This window comes from Schistocerca gregaria, chromosome 1, assembly GCF_023897955.1.
Source record: "Schistocerca gregaria isolate iqSchGreg1 chromosome 1, iqSchGreg1.2, whole genome shotgun sequence".
NCBI classification, from domain to species: domain Eukaryota; kingdom Metazoa; phylum Arthropoda; class Insecta; order Orthoptera; family Acrididae; genus Schistocerca; species Schistocerca gregaria.
The window spans coordinates 815645896-815663729 of NC_064920.1; the positions used below are offsets into that span (position 1 = coordinate 815645896).

Consider the following 17834-nt stretch of genomic DNA (forward strand, 5'->3'; position numbering starts at 1 on the left):
TCTGCAAGATCCGGAACTGAGAGCACGGGCAGTCTTGGGGTGCATGGACTGTGGGTCCTGCAACTGAGCTGTGGCAACAGATCTCCAGCTGAGGAGGAGGAGGGGCACCCAGAGGCCAAGAGCATGGGAACCGCAGGGGAGGTGAGAAAGGAGAGAGGGGCAGGACTAAGCTAAGAAGTGGGGAGGAGAGGGAAAGGATGTAACAGAGACAAAGTTAGATGTCATGAACACAGGGTGAAATTGCAGTTGAGCCTCAGTGTATGACAAATGATCAAGGGACTTATACACCTATATCTTCTTTCCTTCTTATAAACCAGGCAGTCTGCTGAGCGTGGAGAGTGATGCTCATGACTATCAACACACAGGTGCCGGAACACAGGGGCTCCCCTCATGGAGTGGGTGTCGACATTCATTACAGAGACGTTTCTCCATAAAGTGGAAATACATATCCGAAATGCAAACACCAAAAACATCTCACAAGTGGCATATAACTTCACATCACACTGATAACAAACAAGCTTGACCTTCTCTGGGACAGATCTCACTCAAATGCCAAAGTAAAGGAGCCAGTATTGATGCAATTGTCCTTACAACATTTCTGAACAAGCCACACAAAATGAATTCCATGTCATTCCGAACTGGCCCGGAGTGCCTCATCAGTTTGAAGGATGAAGTCCCTAGGATAAATCACTCCCTGAACTATATTCCAAGCCACTCACCCCCCCCCCCCCCCTCCCCCAAGCATGAAGGGCCATAGATTGGGTGGCAGAAGTAGTTTTGATCAACAGTGAACCTGACCAAATCTTAGTGGGAGATTTCACTTTATCAAACTTGTCTTCGATATCTTACACAAAAAGTAACAGCTTGGTGGTAGTGAAATTGTCCCTGTCTGTCCTAGTGCAGGCCAGGCAGTGGGGAAAGTGTTTCATCCCAAGTCAGTGAGCCTGGCCAACCTCCCAAGATGCAGTCACGGAAGGGAAGGCTAAAGTGTCATAAGAAGCAGTATTAAATGATTCATTGCCAACTGAAGAGACGGCCATATAATACCAGCCATTTTTTTTTTAAACTGTGGACAAAACTCTCTCTCACCCTTTACATGGTAGCATATGGCACACTTGGTTAACAGGTACTTTTCGGTTTACAGAAACAAGAATCTCTAAATTGTCGATACCAATGCACAGTGCTCTGTTTATGTGGCAACTTTCTGTTTTAATTCCTTCTGAATGCATGCTGCAGTGTTGTAACATTTCACATGTTCTTAGACACACAAACTCTTTTCTTGCTTTGTCACTATTTTTTATGGAACTGCACTTGCCATACCAACTGGTGGCCACAATGCAAACTCCACGAGTTTACAGTTCTATTCATGCATCAGTCATAGTTGTACATGTAATACTGTTGAAAATATAGAACATGGAAAATAAATGAATCATTTATAGTAAACCTGTATAGCACACTGGGAAATGTATGCATCATAAATACAACATTAACTGCTTTAGTCAAACAACAGTTATTACGGCAAAGGAATTATACAAGAAATAATTATAAAACAGTCAACTTTTAGTTTTAATGAGTTCCAATATTTCTCTTAAATTACACCCCCACGATGAGTAAGATCACAAAGGAGTGTGGTGGTGGCTTCCTTTAGTAGGTTCCTGCTTATGTTTGTAAAGCTCATACTGTAAAACTCCCACTGAATACAATATTTGTAATCTCAGTGTATTTAAAGTTCATCCACTTTACATAGTTACAAATACATTCCCAAACAAAGTCATAAGAGTCCAACCCTGTTAACTTGGCACTTGGACTGAATCTTGACTTGCACATGGTACTAAATAGAAAGACATTTTAATAGAAAATTGAGAGACAAATTTTAGGTGTTTGTGACATTTGTTCCAGGAGGAATATAAATAATTGAAATTCTGTTTGCTTAATGTATTTAGGTACCAGCATTAAAGTAATAACTAAAATTGTTAATAATTATTTTATGCATTACTTCCAGTGTGTTTCTTTTACAAGATGTACTGTGGGATGTATCAGATAAACTTTTTAAATGAAGGTAGTAGAGTTCACAAGTGAAACCCTACAAATGTACTGTAGCAAAGAGCAGTTTTAGAGGAACTTAAGGAGTTCCTTCAAAGCTATGTTCCCTACCACTGAACTTGAGTAATTAATGCATAGCTGCACAGTCAAAAAGGACAAGGGATATTTAATAATCAAAGAGACAAATTTATGTAGAAAGAAACTGCATATTTTTACAAGTTAGAATTTTACTACTTCTTAACGTAATCCCAACCATTATTAATATAGTTGTTGCAACTGTGCTTGACAATATTGCCTTGGGTGACACTATTGGTTGGCTATACTTCCTCATGCCTTGTGGTCTGCTCTCCTTGGTTGCAGAAGTATTTATCTGGTCACAGTGGAGAGACAAAGGGGGGCAGTCAGACGGTGCATGAAGCCACAAGGAAAAGCAGTCCTGGATGACCCTTGATCACAAGTTGTGAATGCAGTTTGTTTAGGGGGCCAGCTACACACACTGAGCAATCACAAGCCTGTTATATTGTGGATTCCAGAGGCAGAGAACCCTGAACTTACTGCAGGGATTATAGTGTGTAACTAAGTGGGGCGTAAGGAGTGAATTCTGGCAGTGGAAATTGATTTGGTGTGTCAGTATCACAACTTTCTAGTTACCATTTGCAGATTGTGAGCCAATACGACAATTTCACAGATTTGGCAAGACACTGTGTTTACGTGATGATGTAAAGGAACTGACTTTGTATCGCTGCACATTGCAACTGTCTGGTTACTTTAAACTGTCTCTATGAATCTGACTGCTCACTGCATTTTAATGTTGTTCTACAGTAACATGCTTTGTATGACTGCACATTGTTCATGCACAGCCAACTTGTTAGACTTGCAGATAGTACCACTATAGTCACTGAATGCATTAAGAAGCCATGGTTTCCCATTTCTAATACTGAATTTACTCACTGAGGATGAGGCAGACCTAACTATATTTTTGCCACTTTTGATTTGTTAGTACCGTGAGGTACACGGAATCAAGACATATGTTACGATCAAACAAGCATAACTCTATCTCATGTAGTTTCCGTTTCAGTTGTCAACGTATGTACATTTTACGAAAAATTATAAGGATCAGACAGAAGAGCTGATCCATTTTAAAATCACAGGACGCAGTGTTAATCTGTGAAACGGAACAGCTCTTACATTTCTCTGATCCTAACAGGACTATTAGAAGTTGCTTTTCCCGCTACTTCCCTGTAGACACATTGTTGCCATCGTTCTGTGACAACAATGAAATGCGACTTCCTGGCAAGGAAGACAAATATTGTTTCAGTTGTGAATGGATTTACAAGCAAGTAGGAGCACTATGGAGTCCAGAGGAAGAAGGATGGTGAAAATGTGCCTGGAGAAGGAACAGAATTAATTGGAATCTTATAAGTATTAGAATCTGTTCTTAGTGTATATATTTCAGTACTAAGTACTATAATAATAATAATATTCATAGCTGAAGAAGAATGTGATGTGGAAATCTCAGGACATCATTGGTCCAGGACAGACGATGATCCTATGAACCGAACAACACTACAGATTCTGGAGAGTAGCCGAACAATTACTGAATACCTGTCATGTTATTGTTACAGTCAGCGTGTTGAACATAGAATGTCCCTTGTAAAGAATGTTGTCACAAAAACTGTTGAGGATGCAACTAGTGCACAAGTAACTCATCACACTCAGGCTGGGGAAATTGCAGATAAAAATGCTGGTATTGAGAATATTAACAAAACAAAAACAAAACAGGGTAGCCGTTAAAGAGGAATGAAAAAGAAATCAAAGAAAAATCAATTGACAGCATGGTATGGCATACATTTCTAAGAAGAATTCTGAAGTTCCTGCAAGAAATTTGAAGCCAAAAGATTGCTCTAAATGTCCAGGACAATGCAGCGGTAAGTTTACTGAGCAACACAGACAAAATATGTGTAGAGCCTACTGGGATCTTGGATCAGCTGAGCTACAAAGGCAGTACCTAAATAAGTTAGTGGAAGAAGAGAAACAAGCTGTGAGGACAAAATCGGATAACTCATGAAGGAAGAAGACCAAGAAATTCTATCTGATAAAGGGATCTGATAAGATTCAAGTGTGTATGCAGTTTTTTCTCAAGGCATTTGACATTTCTGAAACCTTTGTAAGAAATACTATGAGAAAAAAAAAAAAAAAAAAAAGAGATGAACATCATGTAACTGACAAAGAGCGAAGAGGATGTCACTAGCTAGTTATAAAGAGACCAGAACAAAGTAAAGAGGCTATAAGGAAACACATGAAGAGTTTTCCTACCCTTCCTTTTCATTACAAGAGGAAAGAATGCGCAGCAGATTATATACCTGCCGATATGAGCATTAAGATAATGTATGGGTTATATTGAGAACAATGCTATGAGGAAGGAAAGACCGTCAAGAAATTATGGCTGTATAGGGAGATATTCACAAAGCAATTTAATGTGATATTCCACAGGCCATGAAAAGATGTGTGAAATGTTTAAAGTTTTCACACCTTTCGGCTGACGATAAGGAAAACAAAGATTTTAGAAGGGAACAGGAAGAGCATTTGAAAAGGAAAGAAATGGCAAGGGATTTTAAGAACATTAAGAAAGGAAATGCAAGAAAAGGTGAATCTTTGCTAGTTGAATTTGGCTTACAAGTGAATGCAAAGGTAGTATTCTATAAAAGAAAGCTCTCTGTGTACAATGTCACAGTTCTTAATGTAGGGGAAAACAAAACAGATTGCTACATGTGGGATGAGACAACAGCAAGAAGGGGGTCCATGGAGGTGGCTTCATGTCTGAAGGATTTTTTGAAAAATCATGCACGAGGAAAACTGATAACCTCATTTTCTGATACATGTGGGCCCAAGAACAGGAATGCCAACATGAGCACTGTATGTTTGCATGCAGTGAATACACTAGACATTCCAACTATCAACCAATGCTGTTTTGAGCATGGACATTCACAAATGGAAGTAGACTCGGTGCATACGAGCATCAAAAGAAAAAGTTAACATATGGATGTTTTTGATTCCATTGGCTGGTATACAACTGTAAGAATGACCTCCAACAAGAGTGACATAAATGGATAATAACACTCAAATTTTAGATATCAACCATCTTCAGAAGAAAATAATTCAGAATAGGAAAACTGCTAAGAATGGAGGAACTGTGAAATGGCTTAAGATTGTTTGGATACAATATAGGAAAGATCAGCCTGAGATGATGTTTCTCAAGTATTCCTATGATGATCTTGCTTATAGTACTCATTTAATAGCACTGACACACATTCCCATATCTTGTTTTGTGTAATCTGTATTTATAAAGACACTGTTAACACAACTGCAGTAATCTTTTATTGATAATATTGCTTAAAGTTGCATATTATTTGTTTGGCATTCATGTTATATAGCAGCAGTCATTAAGGTAAGGATTGGAAAAACTTAACTACATGCATAATTTCATAAAATATTTCATTGGTGTTCACCAAGTGACTACAATATGTACCACTTAGTAGAAAACAACAGTCAATGAAGTATACTTTTTATTTACCATAGAAAGGTTTGTGAAAACTATTATAAAGTATTCAGTTTTTTTTTTTTTTTTTTTTTTTTTTTTTTTTTTTTTTTTTTTTTTTTGACAAAACCTTTAAATCGAATTTACTTAGAACACTGTTTTTGGAGTTACGTTTCTTTGATCCTAAATGGGTGAACTGTTTCAGAGCAATCTGTGACATTTCCTTATATTTTTATGAACTGGAGTGGGCTGAAGTTGAAACATCAAAGTACATATCACAACAGAATGAGCTCTTAGGATCCAACAGATTATCCTCATGGCTCAATTTAAATTTAGTACCAGTCTGCTCGTACATTGTTAAAATCAGCATGTGTTTTTAAAATACAATAGAATTGGTGTCTCATACACCAGTTGCCTCCCCCTCCTACATTTCTATCCCACACATCAGTCGCCCTCTTTCAAGCTGCCAGCCACCCTTTCCAACCCCTCCCCTCTCTTCCCAGCTCTTTCTCCCTCCACCTACTCTTCTGATGCAAACCCTCACCACATTCTACCTGCCAAACTGCAATCTTGGCACAACTGATTCTGAAAGTAAGCAATTTATTTATTTTAGTTTTGTTCCACTCGATCCCATTTTCATAACTGGTAAATAGTCATATCTCTTTAGAGTAAAACATACATTACACATATTTCAAAAAATCATTCTAAAACTTACACCAATGCTTTCCTCTGCATCAGATTCAGGAAGTTCCCCACAGCATGCCAGTAAATCTTCAGGACGAATAGAATCCAAAGTAGAGTGCCGTGATGAAGGAGGAGATGATCTTGATCTTTTATATACACGTGATCTTGAGTTTGATCTGGACCTATAAGCCAACAGAACTTAAGAAGTCTTGAAATGAGATGAAACATTGTACTTATGCATCAGGTAGAAATTTTTAATTGTACTCAAGTTTCACAGTGTCAGTTTTACAAGCTGTAGGTATGGTAAAATATTATTTTCAAACTCACTGCAGAAGAATTACTATCCATTAGAGCCACATAAAAAGAATATAACAAATGTCACAGAGGTTAACATACAGGCACTGTGGAATTGTCAAAGTTTACTGAGGTAATGAGCTGGCCAAGCAAAGTGCATCTGCAGTTGTAAACAAAAAATAGAGACTGCAGCTGTTCACCGCAGATGAAGCATTCATGACTGAGGGAGGAGGTATTTTCTATACAGTAGATTACACAACACGTATTATGGCTGGCTGAAATGTGATCAGCTCTAAGTGCAATGGAATTTCTGGGCAGAGAATGGCCTTGTGCTCATCTCTCACTAGAGCATCACGTAGTGAGACCATTATTTTTAACAGACAGGAAGTGTTGAACCACAGTAGGAAAAACACTGAAACACCAGACCACTCAGATGGCAAACGACGAAGTACGACGCGTCAGATGTCAGAAGTCCATGGGAATCAACTCATGCCACAACACCAGAATTGGACATACTGTAACTCAGTGTTGCATGTTCTTTAGCCAGATCACAAACAGTTTGCTGAAATGTGCCAACCATAACCTTTTCAACTGCATGGTTTGATGAACTGAAAACCCACATGCTATGATTCTACACAAATCTTATAGTTTGATGGTGAATCTTTGATGCTATCTGCTGAAAAGTGGAATCATTTAGTTGTTCTTTCACTAAACTATAGTCACCAGGACTAGACATCTGTATCTGATGGAGAACTGTACCATTGTACATTGTCAACAGGTCCCACTTTTTCAACAGGATAGCACCCTAACTCACTATGCCAAAATTGTGTGCTCCTATCTTAAGGAGATGTTTCCGGCCCACTCGACTGAGAAAGAGGACCAACACTATGGTCACCATGCTCACCTTATATGCCCCTTTGTGAAAGTCCACAACAGGGAGTGTGTGGCACTCATGTGACTGATGATGCAAATTTGCTTGGACACATTCTGGTGACTACAATTCTGCCAATGGCTGTGAATTTGCAGCAGGTGACAGAGTATCACTAGATACAGTCTATGGTGCCAATAGTTCTCATGTTGAGGTGTTCTTGCCAACTATGTAAACCTTGTGCAATACTTTTCAAGCCATCTGCCTTTTGTTCTCATTTGTTCAATGCGGACACCTCTTAATTTTTATGTATTACAGAAGATAACAAATTACCTGGCTTTCTCTTTAACTCTTGAGATGGGTGTCCTGTTTAGTGGTGGAGATGGTGGCAGAGGAGTTAGAGATTCACCCCAATCTTCACTCTCCCTCCTTCCACCTTCTGACGCCGTTCTGTACTCTTCATCTGAAGAGAGTAGTACAGACCGTGGTGTTGCTGGAGTGCTTGGGACAATGGATGGTTCTGCACATGCCAACCTTCAAAACACAGTATGCCATTACTAAGTTTACCCTTTTCATATATAATCACCACAGTAAAAAAAGTCACATTTACTAACTAAATTTATACACAAAACTTGGCTGAAAGGGAGTTTTAAATTGTAATTAATGAAAAATAACACAATTCTGTAACCTGAATCTGCACTGTCATCTTAAAAATAATCTTTTGATGTAACAGTATATTTTGGCAACAAATTTACACTACATCTACATCTCTGCAAGCCACCTGATGGTGTGTGGCGCAGTGTACCCTGAGTACCTCTATCGGTTCTCCCTTCTATTCCAGTCTCGTATTGTTCGTAGAAAGAAGGATTGTCGGTATGCTTTTGTGTGGGCTCTAATCTCTCTGATTTTATCCTCATGGTCTCTTCGCGAGATATACGTAGGAGGGAGCAATATACTGCTTGACTCCTCAGTGAAGGTATGTTCTCAAAACTTTAACAAAAGCCCGTACTGAGCTACTGAGTGTCTCTCCTGCAGAGTCTTCCACTGGAGTTTATCTATCATCTCTGTAACGCTTTCGCAATTACTAAATGATCCTGTAACGAAGCGCGCTGCTCTCCGTTGGATCTTCTCTATCTTTTCTATCAACCCTATCTGGTACGGATTCCACACTGCTGAGCAGTATTCAAGCAGTGGGTGAACAAGCGTACTGTAACCTACTTCCTTTGTTTTCGGATTGCATTTCCTTAGGATTCTTCCAATGAATCGCAGTCTGGCATCTGCTTTACCGACGATCAACTTTATATGATCATTCCATTTTAAATCGCTCCTAATGCGTACTCCCAGATAATTTATGGAATTTACTGCTTCCAGTTGCTGACCTGCTATTTTGTAGCTAAATGATAAGGGATCTATCTTTTTATGTATTCGCAGCACATAACACTTGTCTACATTGAGATTCAATTGCCATTCCCTGCACCATGCGTCCATTCGCTGCAGATCCTCCTGCATTTCAGTACAATTTTCCATTGTTGCAACCTCTCGATACGCCACAGCATCATCTGCAAAAAGCCTCAGTGAACTTCCGATGCCATCCATCAGGTCATTTATGTATATTGTGAATAGCAACAGTCCTATGACACTCCCTCACAGCACACCTGAAATCACTCTTACTTCGGCAGACTCTCCATTGAGAATGACATGCTGTATTCTCTTACCTAGGAACTCTTCAATCCAATCACACAATTGGTCTGATAGTCCGTATGCTCTTACTTTGTTCATTAAACGACTGTGGGGAACTGTGTCAAACGCCTTGTGGAAGTCAAGAAACACGGCATCTACCTGTGAACCCGTGTCTATGGCCCTCAATCTCGTGGACGAATAGTGCGAGCTGGGTTTCACACGACCATCTTTTTCGAAACCCATGCTGATTCCTACAGAGTAGATTTCTAGTCTCCAGAAAAGACATTATTCTCGAACATAATACGTGTTCCAAAATTCTACAACTGATCGACGTTAGAGATATAGGTCTATAGTTCTGCACATCTGTTCGACGTCCCTTCTTGAAAACGGGGATGACCTGTGCCCTTTTCCAATGCTTTGGAACGCTTTGCTCTTCTAGAGACCTACGGTACACCGCTGCAAGAAGGGGGGCAAGTTCCTTTGCGTACTCTGTGTAAAATCGAACTGGTATCCCAGCAGGTCCAGCGGCCTTTCCTCTTTTGAGCGATTTTTGTTGTTTCTCTATCCCTCTGTCGTCTATTTCGATATCAACCATTTTGTCATCTGTGCGACAATCTAGAGAAGGAACTACAGTGTAGTCCTCCTCTGTGAAACAGCTTTGGAAGAAGACATTTAGTATTTCGGCCTTTAGTCTGTCATCCTCTGTTTCAGTACCATTTTGGTCACAGAGTGTCTGGACATTTTGTTTTGATCGACCTACCGCTTTGACACAAGACCAAAATTTCTTAGGATTTTCTACCAAGTCAGTACATAGATCTTTACTTTTGAATTCATTGAACGCCTCTCGCATAGCCCTCCTCAAACTACATTTCGCTTCGCGTAATTTTTGTTTGTCTGCACGGCTTTGGCTATGTTTATGTTTGCTGTGAAGTTCCCTTTGCTTCCGCAGCAGTTTTCTAACTCGGTTGTTGTACCACGGTGGTTCTTTTCCATCTCTTACGATCTTGCTTGGCACATACTCATCTAACGCATATTGTACCATGGTTTTGAACTTTGTCCACTGATCCTCAACACTATCTGCACTTGAGACAAAACTTTTGTGTTGAGCCGTCAGGTACTCTGTAATCTGCTTTTTGTCACTTTTGCTAAACAGAAAAATCTTCCTACCTTTTTTAATATTTCTATTTACGGCTGAAATCATCGATGCAGTAACCGCTTTATGATCGCTGATTCCCTGTTCTGCATTAACTGATTCAAATAGTTCGGGTCTGTTTGTCACCAGAAGGTCTAATATGTTATCGCCACCAGTTGGTTCTCCGTTTAACTGCTCAAGGTAGTTTTCAGGTAAAGCACTTTAAAAAATTTCACTGGATTCTTTGTCCCTGCCACCCGTTATGAACGTTTGAGTCTCCCAGTCTATATCCGGCAAATTAAAATCTCCACCCAGAACTGTAACACGGTGGGTAAATCTACTTGAAATATTTTCCAAATTATTCTTCAGGTGCTCAGCCACAACAGCTGCTGAGCCCGGGGGCCTATAGAGACATCCAATTACCATGTCTGAGCCTGCTTTAACCGTGACCTTCACCCAAATCATTTCACAATTCGAATCTCCGTCAATTTCCTTCGATACTATTGCACTTCTTATCGCTATAAACACTCCTCCCCCTTCACTGTCCAGCCTGTCTCTGTGGTATACATTCCAATCTGAGTTTAGGATTTCATTACTGTTTACGTCTGGTTTCAGCCAACTTTCTGTGCCTAGTACTATAAGGGCGTTGTGACCGTTTATTAATGAGAGCAGTTTTGGGATCTTTCTATAGACGCTCCTGCAGTTTACTATTAGCACATTAATATTGTTATTCCTTGTTACATTTTGCCTACTTTTACCTTGCCGCGCCTCAGGAGGCGTCTTGTCGGGCCTAGGGAGCCCTAAAAGCTGAATAGTCCTAATGATTTTTTCAATTTTTTTCCAGATAACTCTAAAAAATCAGTCACAAAAGCTCACACAATGTCATTATATAACACTCAGCTCTTATTTTCTCAAAACTAACACCTTAATGCACACAATATTCGTCACATACCACAGAGTTTTTGCATAAATTAGTTTTACTGTCTATCTATACACAACAGATGCATAACTGATGAAGCTTCACAGGTTCAACTTAAGGAGGGGAAGGACTAAAACTGATCATTATGCCTTCATTTTAACACCACAACAGAAAACGTAAGTCTTGTTTGCTATGTTCTCATTTTCAGTGGCAGTCCAAGTAGGTCCCAACAATTAGGAAAACCAGCATTGATCTTGATGATGCAAATGAACTGTTAAGTTACTAACTGCAATTTACAGATCACTTGTATCAAATCCCTAATAATTTATTAAGCAATTAAAATGGCAATAACCACTAATCAAATTATGAATCATCAGAAATTGCTGATAATTGATGCTAGGACAGATCACAAGATATGCAGCAGTGTTTCATCTCCTTAAATGACTTAAGAGAAGTAAATGGTTCAGTCTGCTCTACGAGGCTCTCCAGACACCTATTGATGGCTTTTAACAACTGTTTTTAAAAATTTAAGATGCTCATGCTTAATTTAAAACAAAATACCAGTGGTTGAAAATACCACTTGAGTTGTAAATTTCCTTTAGTTTCCCATGACCGGTTTCAGGCCCATTTTCTGGTGTCGTACTGGAAATAGCAAGAGACGGGAGATAATTTTTATACACCGGAACACACACACAAAAAAAAAAAAAAAAAAAAAAAAAAAAAAAATATTTTCTAAAAAGTTTTAAGAACCTTTAAAAACATGTCAAAACCCAACAGAAGGTTTTGAAATGTTTTTTAAGTTTTTTTTAAATTTTCTTAGAAATTTGTTTTGTTTTTTGTGTGTGTTGTGGCATGTGAAAATTATCTCCCGTCTCTTACTATGTTCAGTATGACACCCGAAGACGGGCTTATAACAGCCTGAAACCTGTCGTGGGATAATAAAAGAAATTTACAACTGAAGCGGTATTTTCAACCACTTGTATAATACTCAGTTGTGAATGTTCTTCCAACAGGACTGTTTGTTAAAACAAAATATTTTTCCAGAATTCTGAATTTACCAAACACTCAGCACCATGTCATTTTGGAATTTAAGGGCCTATACTTTTCTATACTCTACTGCCATAGCACATTGCCATCCAGTACTGGATCCTTACCAGACAGGCTTGACAGACGACATTCCCAATGTTCAAAGAAGGACAGCTCACTTTTTATTACCATCAAACTGGGGGAGGGGGAGGGGGGAGGGGGAAGGGGAGGGGGAAGGGGAGGGGGAGATAGAGAGAGAGATAAGAGAGGGAGGAAGGGGGGAGGGAGAGAGAGAGGGGGGGGGGGAGAGAGAGAGAGAGAGAGAGAGAGAGAGAGAGAGAGTCACAGTTACGATAAGCGAGTTAGGGTGGCAAACATTAAAACAAAGGCAATTTTTGTTGCTGTAAAATCTTATCTCAAAATTTCAGCCACAAATTTTCTTCTCAAGAAGCCAAAATATCTATTTGACTATCACCTACTTGGGGAGAAATGACCACCATGATAAAATAAGAAAAATTAGATCTATATTCATTTTTCCCACTTTAAAAGAGGGTGGAAGAGGAGGGAGGCGAGTTTCTTGGGAGACGGTACGCAACCAACTGGGCAAAGTTGTAAGGAGTGAAAATGTGGAAATGCAAAAGATCCACTTACTTGCCACCAAGGTACATCACTGTAAGCGATCGTACTCACTCATTCACTTATGTTCCAGTGATCCCACCTTTCAAAGTCTTACTGAAGCCAAAAATTTAAAGCGAACTTCAATGCACGATGCTTTTAATAGTTTCCACAACAGGACTGTTCCCAAATCTCTTAGAAAACCCAACTAGATTCTGGTGATATATAAAGTACACCACCGGCAACATGAAATCAGTACTTTCACTACACAATAACAATGGTGATTTCAGTGCCACTAAAGCAGAGTTAGTGAATACGGTTTTCTGAAATTCCTTAACCAAAGGAGTATTATTAAAGATGATAGCCGAAGAGGGATTCACACTGGTTAACAAGAGAGCAAACAATACATACATCACACACAATGTTAGCAGCACCCAGACATAATCATTTTACAAAGGCAACAACCTCGAAATAATGGACTACAATGTGATATATTCCGCCATGAGACACCAATAAAGAAACACTGTCCAGTGACAACCACTTTCCAAATGAAAGAACCTAAATGCACGCAACAGAAAACAAAATACACAGGAAGAACCTCCAGAAAGATAGACAAGAATAAAATACACGAAAATGGAGACAAGCTTACTGTCTTTGACAACAAAATACAAGAAAAGAATCTAAGGACGTAGATGCTGCAGCAACAGCACTAGAAGACATAATTAAAGCCACAACCAGCACAACCAACGAGAGAAAGAGAAAGGGATGGTTCGATCAACAATGCTACGCGGAGAGAAAAAAAGTCTTACTAGCCCTCCACGTGGCCAAACACATGCAAAAACAGGACAACCTGATCACTTAGAGCAAACTCAGAAAAGGATACAAGAATGTCCCGAAGAAAAAACGAGATTATTTCACAGAACTCAAAGCTAAAAGAATGGTGGAAGAATCAAAAGAAAACCCCTACGTAGCTGTAAAGTCATGAGTCTCAGACAATGGGGAAAATGGAGATGCCAGTCTGGGAGGACCACTTCACCAACATCCTAAATCAACGGAGTGTCAACTAAGCTCAAGAAACAACAAGACAATACGAAGACATCAGAAGATTCACGACAGAGTAAATTAGAAACACTATGTCAACACTGAAGAACAAGAAGCAGCACAGCTGGGTAGGATATTCAAAACACACACACACACACACACACACACACACACACACACACACACACACACACACACACACACACACACACACACACACCCCAAGGTAGTTCCAGAGGTTTTAGTTCCAGCAATCACCGACATGATGAACTCCACACAGGATGAATCCTGGAGAACCTCAACAATCACAATGCTGTACAAGGGGAAAGGAGAACCACATGACCCAAACTCATACCAGGGAATCGCCCTAGAGAACAACCTCCTCAAAATACTGAAAAGCCTAATGAAGACAAGACCAACAGAAGAAAACGACAAGATCCAGAGGAACAATTTGGATTCAGGGAAGGCCAAAGCACCCTACACACAGTCAAAAACCTAATAGATGACATAGAGGAGAAAATAAGACTCCCGAAAGGAAAATTTCACACAGTACTTGTCAATTTCGCAAAGGCGTTTGACAATCTCAACAGGACTCACGCGCCAAACTAGAACAGATGGTGGAACAAAACAAGGAACTAAGCATCTTGACACACAACATCCTGAGCAAAAATGCCATCGTATCAGACAACGTAATAATCTCGCAAGAAATTACACAGACAAATGGAGTGTAACAAGGAGACACCCTCAGTCGCTTCTGTTCAACGTAGCCACATACGACGTGGTCCTAGCAATAAGAACTTTGACTCCGCCCCTTAAGATCTATATATACGCACATGACATGGTGATGGGATCATACGATGCAAATGAACTACAGGAAGAAATAAATGCTATTGGAACATTGGCTGAACACAACAGACTGCAGACAAATGCATGAAAGAATGTACACATGGTCTTCAGGAAAGGATGATGTCTATCCATGAAGGACAAAATATACCTCAAACGAGAACCTCTACAAACTACGAACAGCTTCAAATATCTGGACGTAATGGTTCAGACAACAGCACACTCATACAAAATCCACACAATACAATGAGGAGCAGCCACATCCAAAGCCATCTACATCAGGTCACTAAGCGAACTATCCCTGGATACAGCCATGGTCCTCCTTGCAGCCAAAATTGTTCCTATTCTAACATATGGAATAGAGGTAACACGGGAAAAAGCTAAGCTATGGAGACCTACTATGAATGTAAAAAATGAAAAACAGATTCCTGAAGGCAACTCTCGGAATTTCCAACCACACAAAGTCAAGACTAGTGGACAAAACTCATTAGAGAAACATTTCTAGTAGAGGACCTGAGATGGAAATTCAACTTGCCCTACACAGACAACTGGAATAAAATTCAGCTGGAGAGGGAGAAGAAAAAGAAGGAGATATGGCCAGAGTTCTGCTCTTCAGAGGCCATGGTGAACAGAGCATGGACCAGCACAATCCAGAGCTCAGAGCTCAGAGCTCAGACACTTCATAAAGACGAAGACATACCACGATCCAGACTCAATATGCATATGTGAACTCTGTGAAAAACATTGTGACAGATACCACGTACCAAAGTGTAAAAACCATGTGAATTAATCATAGACCTCTGTGTTAAATAATATATCTTAATATGCACAACTTGTGCACAATAAAGTTTATTATATATTATTAACCAAAGGTGGCGAAGCAAATATTCCAGAATTCAAATCAAGAATAAAAGCTAAAATGAGTAACTTAGAAGCAGATATCACCAGTCCAGTGAAGCAGTTTAAATCACTTAATAAAGGCATTGCCTCCAATCCAGATTGTATACCAGTCAGCTTCCTTTCAGGGTGTCCTGATATAATAGCTCCATACTTAGCAATCATATACAACAGCTCACTCAGTGAAAAAACTTTAACTAAAAATGGAAAGTTGCACAAGTCACAATAATACCCAAGAAAGGAAATAGGAGTAATCCACTGAATTACAGACCCACATCACAAAAATCGAGGCTTTTGGAACACATACTGTGTTTGAAGATCTAGGAAATGATTTATTGACGAACAGTCATCACTGATTCATAAAATACTGTTCTTGTGAAGCACAACTGGCTCTTTATTATCATGAAGCAATGAGTGCTATTGACAGGAATGTCAAATTGATTCCATACTCTTTATTTCCAGAAGGCTTTTAACACCTTTCGTCACAAGAGACTTCTAATCAAATTGTGTGCCTATAGAGTATCGTCTCAGTTGCGTGGCTGGATTCACTAGTTCCTGTCAGAAAAATCACGGTTCACAGTAACTGAAAGAAAGTCATCAAGTAAAATGGAAGTAATATTTAGCATTCCCCAAGGAAGTGTTATAGGACCTCTGCTGTTTCTGATCTACATAAACAATTTGGGAGACAATCTGAGCAGACCTCTTGGATCGTTTGTGGATGATGGTGTCTTTACTGTCTTGTAAAGTCATCAGATGATCAAAACCAACTGCAAAATGATTTAAAAAAGGTGTTTAAGATGTGAAAAATGGAAATTGACTCCAAATGATGGAAAGTGTTCAGTCATCCATAAAACTACTAAAAGAAATCTGCTACATTTTGGTTACAAGAAAAATCAAACAAATCTAAAACCTGTAAATTCTACTAAATCCTTGGGATTACAATTACGAATAAATTAAAATCCAACTATCACACTGGCAATGTTGTCTGGAAAGCAAACCAAAGACTGTGATTATTGGCACAACATTTAAAAATGCAGCAAGTCCACTAAAGAGACTGCTTACACTATGCTTGTCCGCCCTCTTCAGCAATACTGCTGAGTGATGTTTGATCCACATCAGATGGGAACAATGGAGGACATCGAAAAGGTTCAAAGAAGGGCAGTTCATTTTGTATTATTGTGAAATAGGGTTGAGAGTTCCACGGACAAGATATAGGAATTGCATGCCAATTGGCATTTCTCATTGTAGAACCAACTTTCTCTCCTGAGTTTGGAAATATTCTGCTGACATCCACATACCTATGCAGAAATGATCATGGTAAAATAAGAGAGAACAAATCTTACACTGAAAGACTTAAGTGCTCATTTTCCCCGTGTACCACTTGGGAGTGGAATGGTAGACAAATAGCTTGAAGGTGCTTCAAGGAATCCTCTGCCAGCCACTTAAGTACAAATTGCACAGTCATGATTTAGATGTAAATCTAGATGATACAGAATGAATCGACACATACTTCAGCAAAGCACTTCATAGAAAAATGATCTGTACACAGCACCAGCAGCACAATAGTGCCACTAAACTGCTTAATAATGTTTGTCCTTATGGCAAATAAGTTTGATTTACTAAATAAGAAAGAGTGCTTCTGCTTTGGAAAAAGATGCGGCTTCATCAGTTATACTAAATAGCTGTTGTTTACCTCCTACCAGTAGTTTAATATTTACGGTGTTATGAAAGGACAGAGTGCTACTCAGCCAATAGAGTAGTCGAGGCACAGTCAGGCACAACAAAAAGACTCTTATACTTTTAAGCTTTCAGTCAAAGTGCCTTCTTTCGAGGTAGAAAAAAATACACAAAAATCCATACAAGCAAAGCTCAGAGTGTGCTTCAGTTGTACTTACATGAATGTACATATTTTCTACTTTAGAAAAAGGCCTTTTGGTCAAACACTTAAATGTATAGCAGTCTTTTTGCTATGGCTTCTCGCAGCTCAACATCTTCTCTATACAGCGAGTAGCAATTTCTTCTTTTCAAAATACTGTCATTATTCCAGCCTCAGTTTTCCACTGTTTAATATTTAATTTTTACGCTGGTAATTTAAAAGAAAATAGTTATCTAGATTTGTAAATACAGTGGCCTGTTTACAATACACTACTACTTGTCATCCAATTCTGTAATGAATACTTCAACTTGACATATATCCAACAGAAATTTTCAACTGCTTAGCTTAGATCATTTGTAGGAGGGGGCTAATGAAGTA

General features: G+C 39.2%; 1 protein-coding gene across 3 annotated transcripts in view; it reads right to left on the reverse strand.

Moving 5' to 3' along the window:
- Positions 1 to 17834, reverse strand: part of LOC126270867 (protein outspread) — a 705494-nt gene that overhangs the window by 56079 nt on the left and 631581 nt on the right. For all 3 annotated transcript variants that reach the window (XM_049974105.1, XM_049974106.1, XM_049974107.1), the window contains exons 12-13: positions 7761 to 7961; positions 6297 to 6447 (exon numbers count right to left, since the gene is read on the reverse strand). In XM_049974105.1, the coding sequence (XP_049830062.1) occupies positions 6297 to 6447; positions 7761 to 7961 (352 nt within the window). The remainder of the gene's footprint in view (positions 1 to 6296; positions 6448 to 7760; positions 7962 to 17834) is intronic.